The sequence below is a fragment of the Peromyscus californicus genome, unplaced genomic scaffold (genome assembly GCF_007827085.1).
Source record: "Peromyscus californicus insignis strain IS unplaced genomic scaffold, ASM782708v3 Scaffold_7__1_contigs__length_154581171, whole genome shotgun sequence".
Lineage (NCBI taxonomy): Eukaryota > Metazoa > Chordata > Mammalia > Rodentia > Cricetidae > Peromyscus > Peromyscus californicus.
Genome location: NW_026294595.1, coordinates 92,943,885 through 92,958,320, shown reverse-complemented (window position 1 = coordinate 92,958,320; position 14,436 = coordinate 92,943,885). Strand labels below are relative to the sequence as shown.

At 58.0% G+C, this 14,436-nt stretch overlaps 2 protein-coding genes across 4 annotated transcripts in view; one reads left to right on the top strand and one right to left on the bottom strand.

The window, feature by feature from the left end:
* Window positions 1–159: 159 nt before the first annotated feature.
* On the top strand, window positions 160–4,657 carry Ankrd63 (ankyrin repeat domain 63). Its single transcript, XM_052726511.1, has one exon. The coding sequence runs from the start codon at window positions 880–882 to the stop codon at window positions 2,050–2,052; it is 1,173 nt and encodes a 390-aa protein (XP_052582471.1). The 5' UTR covers window positions 160–879; the 3' UTR covers window positions 2,053–4,657.
* Window positions 4,658–5,905: 1,248 nt separating this feature from the next.
* Window positions 5,906–14,436, bottom strand: part of Pak6 (p21 (RAC1) activated kinase 6) — a 34,696-nt gene continuing 26,165 nt past the window's right edge. For all 3 annotated transcript variants that reach the window (XM_052726510.1, XM_052726509.1, XM_052726508.1), the window contains 7 exons: window positions 13,717–14,379; window positions 10,270–10,767; window positions 9,990–10,123; window positions 9,616–9,742; window positions 9,395–9,520; window positions 8,658–8,792; window positions 5,906–7,598 (listed from right to left, as the gene is read on the bottom strand). In XM_052726510.1, the coding sequence (XP_052582470.1) occupies window positions 7,431–7,598; window positions 8,658–8,792; window positions 9,395–9,520; window positions 9,616–9,742; window positions 9,990–10,123; window positions 10,270–10,767; window positions 13,717–14,379 (1,851 nt within the window). In that variant the 3' untranslated portion in view covers window positions 5,906–7,430. The remainder of the gene's footprint in view (window positions 7,599–8,657; window positions 8,793–9,394; window positions 9,521–9,615; window positions 9,743–9,989; window positions 10,124–10,269; window positions 10,768–13,716; window positions 14,380–14,436) is intronic.

Below are 14,436 nucleotides of genomic sequence, written 5' to 3'. Positions count from 1 at the left end.
TGGGGTCCCAGTCCCTTTAGCCTAGAACCGATGGCAGGAGCTCCCGCCAGTTTCTAAGCAGCGGAGGGTACCGACTCGGGCGGAGGCGGGGAGGCGGGGAAAGAAGACTGCGACTTTAGGATTGGCCCCGCCGGGTGCATGTGGCCCCCGGCGAGCAGCCTCCGCCCCCGCCCCGCAACCGCCGCCGCATTCCCTGGGGAGCGCGGAGGAGGAGCCGCTCCCCAACTTCGTGGCCCACGAAGGGGTGGGGGGTCAGGGGCGGTCTCCCTCGCCCTGTCCGTCTCTGTCCCTTACGGCGGAGCCCGCTTCCAGGGCAGCCATTGCCATGGAGACCCCCGAAGCTATAAAGCCAGGTATCTAGGCGTCGGGCACCTCACGAGCCGCTGAGCCCCCCAAGTAAAAAAGCAAGCGTCCCGGCCCCCGCAAGAGAGGAGGAGGCGGAGAGAGGCTTCGAGAGCTGGAGGAGCGGCGCTCCCCGCCGAGGCAGGAGGCAAGCGCGCCAGGCGGGAGCCACCCGCTCAGCAGGGGAGCCCGGGCGGCCCGGGATGCCGGTGAGTGGCGCTGCTCCAAGCCACGAGGGACCGAGGGGCGTCGGACACGGGGGAAACGGCCCAAGAGTTGAGAAGGTCGAGCCTGAGCGGGAGCCGGGAGTAGCAAGCAGCCCACACCTCCAGGCGGGAGGCCCAGGGAGGAGAGCAAGACGAACCGGGAGCAGCAGGGAGACCTGAGCGGGAACCGCAGGACCCTCGGCTGCTGCCACCTACGCGCGCGGAAAGAGCGGTACCGGTGTCCGGGCCGGGGCCGTAGCCCCTTGGGGTGAGGGAACAGGGGCGCCCCCGTGCGGAGCTGTCGGACTTCCCGAGCACGGTCGCTGGAGCCATGCTCAAGCCCAAGGACCTATGCCCCCGGGCGGGTACGCGCACCTTCCTTGAGGCCATGCAGGCCGGCAAAGTCCACTTGGCCCGTTTCGTGCTGGACGCGCTGGACCGCAGCATCATCGACTGCCGCGCAGAGCAGGGCCGTACGCCGCTCATGGTGGCCGTGGGGCTGCCGGACCCCGCCATGCGCTCGCGCTTCGTGCGACTGCTGCTGGAGCAGGGTGCGGCCGTGAACCTGCGGGACGAGCGCGGCCGCACTGCACTCAGCCTGGCCTGCGAGCGAGGCCACCTGGACGCCGTGCAGCTGCTGGTGCAGTTCAGCGGCGACCCGGAGGCAGCGGACTCGGCCGGCAACAGCCCGGTGATGTGGGCGGCGGCGTGCGGCCACGGGGCGGTGCTGGAGTTCCTGGTGCGCTCTTTCCGCCGCCTGGGCTTGCGCCTTGACCGCACCAACCGCGCGGGCCTCACGGCGCTGCAGCTGGCCGCCTCCCGCGGTCACGGGACCTGTGTGCAGGCCCTCACCGGGCCTTGGGGTCGGGCAGCCGCAGCGGCCGCGGCCCGGGGCTCCAATTCCGACAGTCCCCCTGGACGCCCTGCCCCGGCGCCCAGCCCAGAGCGTCGACGACCCAGCCCCCGTCGTCTACCGCGGCCCCTTTTGGCACGGTTTGTGCGAGCTGCCGGCGGCCACGGCCATGGTCACGGCCACGGCCACGGCCACGGAGGTGAGCTTGCCTCTGCTGGCAAGGGCTCGGGCCGTCACAGGGCACCAGGCAGCGAGAGGCCAGAGCTGGGCCGGAGCATGAGCCTAGCGTTGGGTACCATGACGGAGGAGGAGACAGCACGCCTTCGGGCAGGAGCTCTGATGGCCCGATCAAACTCACCCCAGTCTTCGGGGAGTGGGCGGTGGCGCTCCCAGGAGGTGCTGGAGGGAGTGCCCCCAACCCTAGTGCAAGCCCCTATCGGCCTTAGTCCTCATCCCGAGGGTGGTCCAGGCTCTGGCCGCCTGGGTTTGCGGCGACGTTCCACAGCCCCAGACATCCCCAGCCTGGTCGGGGAGGCTTCAGGGCCAGAGAGTGGCCCGGAATTAGAGACCAACGCTCTGCCTTTCTCAGTGCCTGAGCCAAAGCCTTGGCAGGCGGGCACAGAGGCTGTGGTACTGCAGGCTCAGCGGTAAGGGGCATGAAGGTCGAGCCCTGCAAAGTCCACCCTCTTGTCTCTGGTCACTGAGATGTCCCTTTCCTCCAAGTCCTTCCCTTTCTCTGCGATTTGCCCCCCGCCCCCGACACACACACACACACACACACACACACACACACACACACACACACACACACACACACACACTTTGTCCCTTACTGCTAAAGGAAGACCTCCACCAGTCCTCCACCAGATTGGAGAAAGAGATCTCGTCTTTTTGTGCTCTTTGGTATTTCCTGTGTAGAACCCTCACCTTTCGACAGCCCTGACTCTCTTGTTCTGGGGGTGGGGGGTGGGGAAGAGGTGCGAAAGACTTCTTCTGTAGGCTTTCTAGCCAGGAAAGTGGACCCTGAGGCCCAGCCGCCTAGGTTCTGCTTCGGTTCCTGTAAGACTCTTTGCTTATTTCTAACTTTCCTATCAGCTTGGCAGCCCGGCCACAGTAGAGATGGCTTTGGAGAACAAAGGCCCAGCCCGCCGTGCCTGCTGACGCTGATAAACTACCAGTTCCCCTCCCTGTAAGCGTTGGAGAAAGGGAGGTTTGAAACGGCCCCATACGCTTTTTGGACCAGAGGGCTGATTATGAAGGAATCCATTGGTTAAGGTTTTCCGAGGTAGAAACTCCTTCTTCGAGATGATGAGGATATTGGGGGACTTTGTACCGTGCTGTTCACCAGTTGTCGCTTCTGGAGAATGAGCTTCCTCTGACTGTCTCAGTCAGACCCAGGGTTCAACATCATTGATATTATAGGGTCACTGTTCCTCCAAGCCCCTACTGACTCTTGGCTCCTGGGCCAGCTTGACCCCCAGCATGGTTGCATTTGAATTTCATCTGTGAGGTTCAATCCCTCACTCATCCTGGCCCAGCTTTACTTATATTTCCACTTAGTCCCAGAGGCCTGAAATGGAAAGGACTTAGCGTCCCACCTCCTCCTCCCAGCTCCCCCATTCTGCACGTGGGTGCTCCAGGAGGGTGGAACAGTTAGGAAGGATTTGCTTAATTGTATTTCTTCCAACCCTCAAAAGAACTCGTGTTTTGAGCCTTTGTGTATGAAGCAGAAAGCAGCAGGTCTGATCCGAGGCTTAAGAACCTGACAATGTCTCTTTAAATAGCACCTCCGCGAGGGGGATAATTGACTGGAGTGTTTGCAACGTTCAACGGCGGAGCGCGGGAGTCGGGAGCCCACACGAACCGCAGGTCCGGATCTAAATTACATCAAACTCCGGAGAGAGCATAGGAGGGGGCTGCTAAACGTCTCCTGCTTCTTGCTGGGCTGTTAATGGAGGGCAGGGCAGATGATGGATGCTAAGATCGAGACCCAGGCCCCCTGCCTGTGCCCCACCGCGTGGGATGCAGTCCCAGCCCAGCTTCCAGCTTTTATTACTGGGCAGATTAGTGAGTCAGAAGCAACCGTGGAGAGGTAGTTAGGCCCCCTCCCCGCCAAGTCTTTTGTCCTCTCTCTCTCTCCCCGCCCCTGCCCTCCAACTCTGTACCGCCTCGACAGGCGACAGGCAACAAGCTGCGAAGAAAGGGGCTTGACAGGTCGCATGCTCTACGACCCAGTGTCAGTGTTAGCTCCTGGTGGGAGATCTATACCATCGGGGTGTGGTGAAAACTCCTGCTTCAAGGCAGTGGAAGTTTTCTGGCCGTACCTCGGGTTTCTGTTTGTGAACCCCGAAGAGTGCGCACGTAGCTCCTCACCTGCCCGCGATAAAGCCTTTTTAAGACGTTGATCTGTTGTCTTTGTGTGAGGGTTTCTCACCAGTAGCTCCGAGGGAACTGCCCAGAGAGAGAATGCTGGTGCTGAGAAACTGGGCCTGCGGCTGCGGGGTAGGAAGTCAGCTTTTGCAGAGCCCTGGCACCTCCCCAGTTCCTTGGCTGGCTAGGCTCCGAGGCCGCGCGCCAGCCCGGTGATCCTTGCTGCCCCCTGGTGGCAACCGCTGCGCTCTCTTCGCTGCGCCCAGGGAACTCAGACTCGGCTTTTATCGGAGATCATCGATGTGTAACTTCTCCCACTGTGCATTTTACCCATGAAGCATGTTCCTCTTGCAGAATATTAAATCCGGATACTTGAAGTCTTCACTTCAATGAAGTGAGGAACAGTGTACAAGTAAAGTCAGCACTGGGTGTAAAAAGTGCCCCGAACCCCTTTACCAAGAACCCCAAGCCATTTTCCAAGCCAAGGCCACTGTTGAGAGAGTTCCTGCTCTCTTTAGAACAGCTGGAGCTGCCAACCCCTATGGTTTCTGAGCCTTGACCTGACCACGTGCGTTGTTTTCTCATGACAACTGCTTTCCATTCTGTGGTGATAGATCTGCCACCCCACTCCAACACACACACACACACACACACACACACACACACACACACACACACACACACCTGCCTCTCCTCAGTCCCCTGAGATAAACAATACCTGAAAAGTGTCTGAAAAGCCAGAGGAGGTCAGGGCAGGGACACTCCAAGTGAATACTGCTTTTTCTCTGACCCTTCCTTGCTCACATTCCATTTTCAACTGTGTTTAATTTTAATGACATTGTTAATGGTGTGAGAATACAAATATTTTGGCTTCAAGCACCATGAAGTTTGGCTCACACGTTGTGTGTCAGGGGTGCTGTCATCTTTTCAGTTCTGATGTGGTGGTATTCTGGGGGAACGTCACCTTGGTGCATCTCTGTCTGTGGTCTGTGGAGTGGCTGGAAGCCGGGTGGTGGCAAGTGATGTCTTTGGAACACCACAGCAGATCTTTCCCGTCTGAACTGAGCTGTGGGCCTTGCTGTCCGCACAGACTCCTTAGCAGGCTCCATGGAGAACTCCAGTACACTTCACTCTCCCCAAACTTTCTCTGTCAGCTCTCGGTACATTGAGGCTGTGGTCCCCTCTTGTCCCCTCCTGCTGTAGAAAAGATTTTGCTGTGTATTTTGCTTTCCATATTATTGTTCTCATCGTGAAGAGTCACCCGGGCCACTGGCACTCAGTACTGATTTGTGTGGAAGGCTGAAGGGCATTGGCACATGCCTTTGGGATGATACGTGAAAAGGACTAGTGGGAGGAAGAGCAGCTAATAAACCCAGTGTTATTCCGTCTGGAGAACCAGCCTCTCTGTGCCTTCCTGCTCACGCCTGCCTCTTGGCTTCCTTTGAAAAGATGGAAGTACACACTTCATTGGAGGCGCTTCCTCCGCTCATCGGCCCCTGGCCCCGGCCATCCTACAGCTAGAGCCTGGAGGTAGAGGGCTGCAGGGGACTGCTTCTTGCTGAATGGCTGGGGCTGGGCGCTGGATATGGCTCCTCACGCCTAGTTAAGTGGCTTGGATGAGCAGTGCCTTGGGCGTAGAGCTCAGAAAAGGGAGATTGGAATCCTGTCAGAGCTAAGAAGTGAAAAGGTAATTTTACCCACCTCCAACCCCAGGTCTAGAACCCACGTTTCTTGGTTTCTGGTCACTTCCCCACTCTTTTGAAATTTTGAAATTACTCCTTCAGTTTTAAGAAATTCACAGGGTCTGCTTTCTCTCAAGCAGACGTTTCGGGGAGTTTTCTACGGGCAGCCCGAGGACCAGGCAAGGGGAGAAGCCAAAGTTAAGGGGTCAGTCAGCCCTGTGGCTCAGGAGCTCAGCCCTGGCCAGAGCCCCCTCATCCCTTTGCGTCTGTTCCTAGGGCCTTTCACTCCGTTTCCTTCCTCCTCTGCCCTCGTTCTAGGTGTGCAGGTCACCAGAGAAGCAGGTGTTCTGTGGACTCAAGTGACCACGGAGGAGCCCACCAAGCACCCACTCCAAGGGCATCTGGCTCCAAAAAAGCCTGGCTTCAGGCCCAGAGAATGGAAAACCCAGGGGTTCGAACAGTCAGTTTAATTTAAAACAGGCACAAGTGCAAACGATTCACAAACATTTCTAGGGAAGATACTTTTGTTTTTAAAACTCTGACCCTTAGAAAAAGACCTTGCAGGTTTGTTTTTTTGCCCTAATGCAGGTCACCAGGGAGCAGAGGGATCTAAAAATATTATCTGGATAGGGTCCAGATACTGGAGTTCTTCCTTGGCATTCCCTGTCTCACAACAGCCAGGAAGGTGGGAAGGGAGGGAGGGAGGACAAGGGGGCAGGTAAGCGTCTGCAGGGAGAGCTGGTTCACACAAGGAGGTACCCATCCCTTGGCATGAAGGACCCCCCCCCCACACACACACACAGGAGGTGGTTCACCTTCCTGTCCCAGCCCAGGGTTCTAAAGAGGATGGGTCCCTGATGATCTGGCTCCTGTCTCAGTAGGGAGAAACTCAGACACACCAAGAGCCAGCCCCAGCATGTGTTAGACTTGACATACACACACCCCTTTGCTGTTTAGGTAATAACACGAGACTTGAGAGGCAGAAAACCAGGCCCCCAAAGCAGGTCCCTTCAGAGTAGAGCTTGGTAGAAAAGAAGACTGTGGGGGGCGGGGAGCTCTTCTGAAGCTCTCTGTGGGTAACTGGAAAGGCCTGGGCCTTTGGGGGACTTTACACACACACACACACACACACACACACACACACACACACACACACACAGAGAGAGAGAGAGAGAGAGAGAGAGAGAGAGAGAGAGAGAGAGAGAGAGAAAGACAGAGAGACAGAGAGAGAGACAGAGAGACAGAGAGAGAGGGAGAGAGAGGAAAGGGAGGGAGAGAGAGAGAATGAGAATATGTTCTCTCCATCCTGAAAAATGGAGTCACTTTTACCATCAACTACATACTCTCTCTCAGAAGATTCCCCCTTGCTACTCCCATGGCCTATACACAGGCAATTCACAGTTCTGTGGAGGCTTGCTGGGGAGAGGCTATGCCAGGGGACAGATGGGGAACAGGTGCAAGTGGGGCTTCCAGAAGTCAGCCCAAGGGAGGAAGAAGGGTTCAGGCAATAAATCCTTCCCCACGGCCCTCTGGGCCTCCAGGGTTTGAAGCCGTAGCTGAGAACAGCGAGTATCCGTGTGAAGATGGGGCATGCACCCTCTTGGTGGCCCGGGACACTAGTGGACACTGCCTTTAGAAATCTTCAGCAGCCTGTCGGCTTTGCTGGCTGGTGGCCAGGAGCACCACTCTCCGTGTTTCTTAGAAACATCCCTGTGCAAATAACAAAGGGGCCAAACCTGCAGAAGGGGGTCACTGTCATCCCAAAGGCAACTGGGACGCTGGGGGGGGGGTGAGACTGAGGGGGGCAGGTCCGGCCTGGCCCAGCGGGCAGAAGGGCAAGAGGGAAGGGCTGGAACTTCACATTCAATCTTTGGAGAGAATACTGAGAGGACAAGGCAGGTAGGCCCTGCCAGTGGACTGGCTGCCCGGTGTCCTTCGCCTGCGGGCACAGGCAGCAGGTGCACCCTGGGTGTGGACTCAGCAGGTGGAGGTCTGCTTGCGGTAGAGCTGTATCAGGGGCACCAGACACTCAGGCAGCCCTGTCTGCAGCAGAAAGGGGTGATCCAGGAGCTCCTGGGCTGTGGCTCTCTCTTGGGGTTCCCGTACCAGCATCCGGTCCAGGAAGTCTCGCAGCACTGGGGAGATCTGCGGAGCAGAACAGTGACAGGAAGCCTTGGCTCACAGTCGCTTCCCTGCGGCGTGGCTGTGGGGCTCCCACTGTTTTATACCTCGTTTTCCTCTGGTTTCTTACTGCCTGGTTCCTCCCAGGCTCACTGACTGTTGGATTATGAGGTAGGAAAAGGAGGCCAGTTCACCTGTCATGGGAGCTGCAGAGCAACGGAATGAGGATGTCTGGAACTCTGGGGAGCTGGGTTCCATACACGGCCCATTACCCCTGCCTGCTTCGGGGGGGGGGGGGGGTTGGGGTGGAGGGGCTCCTGGCATTCCGGCTCTGCCGCTCTGTGAAGTGGCCATGGAACTGGCATCCGCGCTCCAGTTCCAGATCTAAAAGGCCGCCTTAGGATGCTATAGAAGGCTGCCTCCTTGGGGCAGTTCACTGATGGGCGCTCTTCTGGACCTGCTCTTCTCAGACTTAGCACAGCAGTCTCCAAGGATCAAGCTGTCTTGGAGCTATTTAGAGACTGCGCTTCAATCCTCTAGGACATTTTCTTGGCTTTGGCCACCAGGTGGCAGTACCACTTAGCTGTCCTGTGCCAATCAGCCAGCAGGGGATTGATTTGGCAGGAGAGAGTGAATTATAATAAGTAGGTATACTGGTTCTAGGGGGAAAGCTGTAGTGGTATTTGGCTCAGCTGTGGTCAGGATGTGTCATACAAGAGGACAAGCCATTCATGTGACGGCACTGTGTTGGTATGGGGCCCCGGACAAGCAGGGTGGAAGGAGCTGTACTCTGGATTCCTTCTTGGGGTCCTCACTCTTCCTCCTCATCAGTATGGGTGGGTTCCTGCCGAGAGCCTGCCAAGAAGTGATTCTCCTGCTGCAGCTACCGGTGGGAATTTGTTGGAGTGAACGTGGGAGTTTGTACATAAATGTGACTTTGTACCCAGCACAGATGTTATGTGGAAGAGGACCAAGGGGATATACTCTCTGCTTTCGTGAAGCCTATGTTCCCATCCTCTTATCTCAGGAGAAAGGGGCTCGGGGTATGAGGCCGGGGAGTTCACAGCTTGCACAACAACCGACCTTGTAAGAGTTCTTTAACTTGGGAGGGGGGCTGTCCCGGAGCCTCTTCATGGCTTGAACGGGGGAGTCGCTGAAGTAGGGAGGCTCTCCATCCACCATCTCAATCACCATGATGCCCAGAGACCAGATATCCACCTGCAGGAGAATAGCCCTGACTCTGTTGCTGGGGTCTGGCTCTTGGGGGCAGTGTGTTGGATGGAGCATCTTGTCTCCTTCCAAGTCTCCTTAGTGAGTCTGCCTCCTTCATCCCCTGGCCAGCTGCCCTGTGGTCAGACCCCTTTTGTATGAGTGGCCAGAGGCCATAGAAGCCATCCCTCATGGAGAACGCTGGCCATATGCCACTGTGGCCTTGAGCTGAAGAGAGCAGTGTGTGGCAGGGCCTGCTCCTGGCGGTGAGGTCCACGCAAGAGTGACTCCATCGAAAAGGGGAGGTGGGACTGGCCGTGGTGGTGAGGGCCTCTAGTCCCAGCATTTGCAAGGCAGGGGCAGGGGTATCTCTGTGAGTTCAAGGCCAGTCTGGTCTACACGATGAGTCCCAGGAAGTCAAGGGCGACATAGAGAGACCCTATCTCAAAAGGGGGGCAAGGGACAGATGCTGGTTAAATGGATACTTCAGAACTGGGATTATTAGTGGTGGGGACAAGACAAGTGGTGGGGATTATTAAGAGGGACAAGACAGAGGAGTTACATGTTCCTAAGTTTCTCCAGGGAGACCTGGAGGTGGAGGAAATAGTTACCTCAGTAGCATACAGAGATCTGGAGATCACTTCAGGAGCCATCCAGTATGGGGTTCCCACCAGGGACTTTCTCTTGGGGACATCTTTGCTGATCTGAGCACAGAATCCAAAGTCTGAGAGCTTCACCTGGGAGTTGAAAAGGAAGTGGGTAGAGACCAGGAGGAAAGGGGGTGCTAGAGAGGATATGGGGGACAGCCGAGACATGAAAAGGGAGGACCTACCCTGCCATCAAGGGTCAGCAGGATGGAATCACTCTTGATGTCCCGGTGGATGACACCCTGGGCATGCAGGTAAGCCAGGGCCTGAAGCACAGCTTCACACACAGTAGCAATCTGCTCCTCATTCAGCCTGGACAGAGAAGATAGGCCACCCATTGGGAGAGCCGAGTTATCAGGGTGGCTGGGCTGAGTGGAGAGGAGACCCAGGCAAAGGGGCCTACAATTCCCAAGCAGCCTATTTAAGCAGGCGGTAACCATTTTTCTAAGACCACTGAGTCACAGTTACCCCCAAATAGGGAGTCTAAGATGACTAGCCTTATGGGGAAGAGGCAGTGGCGGGGTGGTCCTCCCTCGGCTCAGCCCTTTCAGCTGCCCACCTGACTTGGGAGATGATGTCCGTGAGGGCCCCGCCCTGCAGGAACTCCATCAGCACCCACAGCTCCTCGCCTACCAAGTAACTCTTGTACATTTCCACCACGTTGAGGTGCTGGTAGTCACGCATGATCACCACCTGAGGGGAGAGAGAGGCCTGAGTGCCTGGCACAGTATCCCATGGCCAGGGCCCCCTGCCCCCCTGCCGTCCTGCCAGGTTGCCCCCAGGTTCCTCAGCTTCACTGCACACTTACGGCCCCGCTGATGGTCCCACCTGGCTCCCACCTCATTAAAGAGCAGCTCCCTGCGTTGTTGCTTTCTGAGGTCCATCATCTTGACCGCCACCTGGCGACCCGAATGCTTCTCCCGGGCCAGACACACAATGCCCGTGGAGCCCTCCCCAATCTTCACATAGCTGTCCAGCAGCATCCGGGGGTCACCCTGGTCCACCACCATCCTGAGCGCAGCCTTGAACTGCTCATGGGTCACAACGCCCGTGTCCTCGCCAGCCAGGGCCCCCTTGGCCACTGTGGGGTCCTGGGGCAGGTAGAGATTGCTGGTGCTGATCTGAGCGTGCCGAGTGCGGGGGGAGCCGACTGGAGAAGACCGGCCTGGAAGCGGGCCAGTGGCTGGGACTGTGCGGAGGGACTTCTGGGGGCTGCTGGTGTCCGAGGTGGTCAGAGGGCTGAGAGTCCCCATGGGCTGATCCGAGGGCAAGGACTGGGCCTTGGCGACCAGGTTTGAGGAGGAATCCTTTTGCGGTGGTCGGAAAGCAGAGCTGAGCTGTGAAGACAGGGAAAGACACAATGACGGGTGTGGCCAGGGAATATTCCAGGCAAGCTTCCTAGAGGCAGGGTTGGCTACTGTGGCCTGGACACCAGCAGGAGCACCCAGGGCTTCCGGTTAAATAGACGAAGTGAAAACTGAAGCTGAGTCTAACCAGACCCCCAAGGTCCCGGGTGACAGGCCCAAGAGCATCTCTTTACATCCACTCTACTGCTCCAGAGAGGACAAAGACAGAGGGTCCTGGGGTGGCCTCTAGCGGGACATTTCTTCCTGGGCCACTGACAGGCAGGCCTCAGGCCACTGTGAGATCCCTGATGTGAGTGGAAGAGGCCCTGAGCAAGGAACGGGTGGTGGGTAGCTGTGATTGGCTCCCGGAACCAAGACAGGGAGGAGGCCCTGGCTGGGGTGTGGCAGCCCTGGCTGGGGTGTGGCAGCCCTGGCTGGGGTGTGGCAGCCCTGCTTGTGGGTAGAACAGGGAGGCTGTGTATCTAGGGGGTTAAACCCACCAAGAGGCTCTTGGCCAAGGGACCCTCGGAGAAGGAATCCCGGAGCTGGTCTCACAGCCTCGGTCGGGGGTGAGGCAGAGGAGGGGCAGCCCGTCCTGACCGAAAGCCAGGGAAACCCTCTCTCCTTTCTGAGCTCAAGCCTTCCAGCTAGCACTGGAGTGAAAGGAGCCCTCCCCTCCGCAGCCCCTCCAGGATCTTGTGTTTTTAAACATGTGGAGAGGGACTGGCTGGGGGCTACACAGAGGGCTGCTTAGGGTGTCCCCAAGTCCATCACAGAGACAGACAGATGTCTTAACACTCACTGGCTTTGCCCACGGCCTCAGCACTGAACTCGCTCAAATCTAGGTTCCACCAAAGACTTTCTCGCTCTAGGTTCCCACTCTCAGGCTTTGGGGATCCACTCCCCAGCGTGGGCCCCAGCCTTGCAGGGAGTCTAGCAGGTACACGGTGATGGCTGAAGAGCCCCAGTGAGAGAACATTTATCCGGAAAGTCTGCCAAGATGCCTTGAAGGAAACTGCTCCCCTGAATTTGGAACCCTGCTGTCTCTGGGCCTGTGACAACCACAAACCGCTTCCGCTGTGGGCGTGCCCTGGCACACACAGTGGCCCACAGGGGTTCTCAGGAGTGAGGCGGGAGGGCCAGTGTGGTGACTGGCAGTTCAAGCAGATGATGTCAGTGCCCAGCTCAGTGTTAGGACCCCTTTCCTCCAGACCCCTGCAGCCCACCCAAGCAGACATGGGGGGATCAGGTGACCTTAACCTCCCTGGTGCTATGCCCTGCCCTGCCGCACCTTAATTCAGTGGAGGATGTCTCCCAGGTCGCAGCCTCCCTTCCAGAGACCCCTAAGCTCACAGACACGTGAGGGGCACGAATGTATGAAGCCACGAAGCTTCCTCGGTGCCTCAGCTGGCAGAGACTTTGTAAGTTCAGGTCACCCTCCAGTTCAGGGTAGACCACCATCACAGCATCACCACAGCAGAGGATCCGGCTTGCTCTCAAAGCCCATCCTCTTCACTGTCAGCCGCCGTCTCTTAGGCCTGGCTAGAAACCCTCATGCTCAGCCTGTCTTTCAAGAGTTAGATGATAACTATCCACCATGATTGCAAAGCTCCGTGTACACAAGATCCAGGAGCCCAGACGGCCGAGGCAGGATGCCGGCTCTGAGTGAGTGCGTGCCCGCTTGCTCCTCTGCCTCACTGGAGTTCCTAGTGCGAGCTCAGGTAGGCTATCACCTGCTGGATGGGAGAGAGTGCTACGGTCACTGCAGACAGGAGGTGCAGGCCAGGTGAGAAGTGGAAACATGCTAATCTGCCTGCCAAGGAATGCCACCACCAAGACACTCTCCCCTCTTTCCCCTGTCCTGCTACTCCAAGTTCTGGGGCAAAGTCAGTCCCATGGATTCGCATAGTACACGTTCTCTGGCAAGCTGTGCCCCTCCAGGGACACTGGAAAACTAAGGAGGGGCAGAAGAGCACACACCACTGTGGAAGTGGGAACCGGAGCCGGATTCACCACTGTGGAAGTGGGAACCGGAGCCAGATTCACCACTGTGGAAGTGGGAACCGGAGCCTGATTCACCACTGCGGAAGTGGGAACCGGAGCCTGATTCACCACTGCGGAAGTGGGAACCGGAGCCGGATTCACCACTGTGGAAGTGGGAACCGGAGCCTGATTCACCACTGCGGAAGTGGGAACCGGAGCCGGATTCACCACTGCGGAAGTGGGAACCGGAGCCGGATTCACCACTGTGGAAGTGGGAACCGGAGCCGGATTCACCACTGTGGAAGTGGGAACTGGAGCCGAATTCACCACTGTGGAAGCGGGAACCGGAGCCGGATTCTTTTGACCCTTTGGTCTTTCTGTACGACACTGGAGAAGAAAGAGTTATGGGGAGAACAGGGAGGGTGAAAGGGGTGCTCGCTGTAGGCAGCTCAACCCAGAATCCGCCTGCAGTCCTCAAGGAAGCAGGGGGCTCCACAGAGCTCCCAAAACAGGGAGGTGGAGAGACCCTGCCCTCTTCAGGCCAGGGTACATATCCCTGCTGTGGTCTTGAGGTTCTGGCCTGAGCTTTTGGTTAAAAATGCTTTTAAAGAAGGATCCTCCCAGTGGAGTGCCAGGCCTCAGAGGATAGGAATGTCAACCACAGGTTTCCTTCGCTCCACCTGAAATGACCCGGTGGCGTACAGCCTGTGACTCACACGTGCTAAGCCTCTGGAAGACATGGACTCGGATGGCGAAGTCAGGCCACCGTGGTTAGCGGAGGCCACGCTGGTTAGATGGTCATTTTGATTTCTCACGTTCTTCTCCTGACCCAGTAAGTGCGGAGGGCCAGGCAGGCTTGGCATCTCTGGTACTTAGTGCCCTGTAGCTGTCTGCTAGGCATGCTTCCTTGTCCTCCTTGGAGTGACCCCAGGAGGAAGACCCAGGGGACGGACGTACCTTGTTCTGTGGCAGAGGGACCGGCTTGCTGCTGCTTGCAGAGCCTGCAGCGGCGGCAGGGGTGGACAGGAACATGCTTCGGAAGAGCCGGTGCTTGAGGCCGCTCTCCTGGTTCTTAGGGCTGGGGCTGCCTTCTCCACCCGGCCTGCCGACAATGGCTGAGCCCACCAGGCAGGACTGTGGCCGGGCCTCCTCCGAGCTGTGCTTGGCAGCCTTCACTCCCCGCCTCCCTGTGGCCGTAGGGGGTGAGGTGCCAGGTGGGGAGCTCTGCAGGCAGGCACCCAGCTGCAGGCAACGCTGCGAGGCCCCCTGGAACTCAGCAGGGCCCAGGGACTGTGCCTTGGCAGCCAGCCCATTGGGCAGGGCCTGTGGGCTCTGTGGCTCCGGCCATGGCATCTGCCTGTGACCTGCCGGTGTGCCCCCATTGCAGCTGAGGTAGAGGCCGTGGGGATCAGTGCGCTCGGACGGGGGACTTTGGAGGTACATATCTGGGTCGGCAGCCCATTGCTCATCGCCCAGCAGCCCCAGGGACTGTGCCCGCCGCCGGCTGGTGGGGCTGCGTCCACGCAGGGTATTGGAGCTGATGGCTGACAACTTCTGGATGTCGTTGAGCAGCCCTGAGATGTAGCCCTCCGTGGGCACGGAGCTGCCCCGTACCACCGTCTGTGGAAGACAAAAGAGTGTGGGGAGGCAGCCCCTTCACGGCAGAGGGTAGCTCAG

Coding starts and splice junctions, on each gene's coding strand:
- Ankrd63 (XM_052726511.1), top strand. CDS start 880: ATGCTCAAGCCCAAGGACCTATGCCCCCGGGCGGGTACGCGCACCTTC.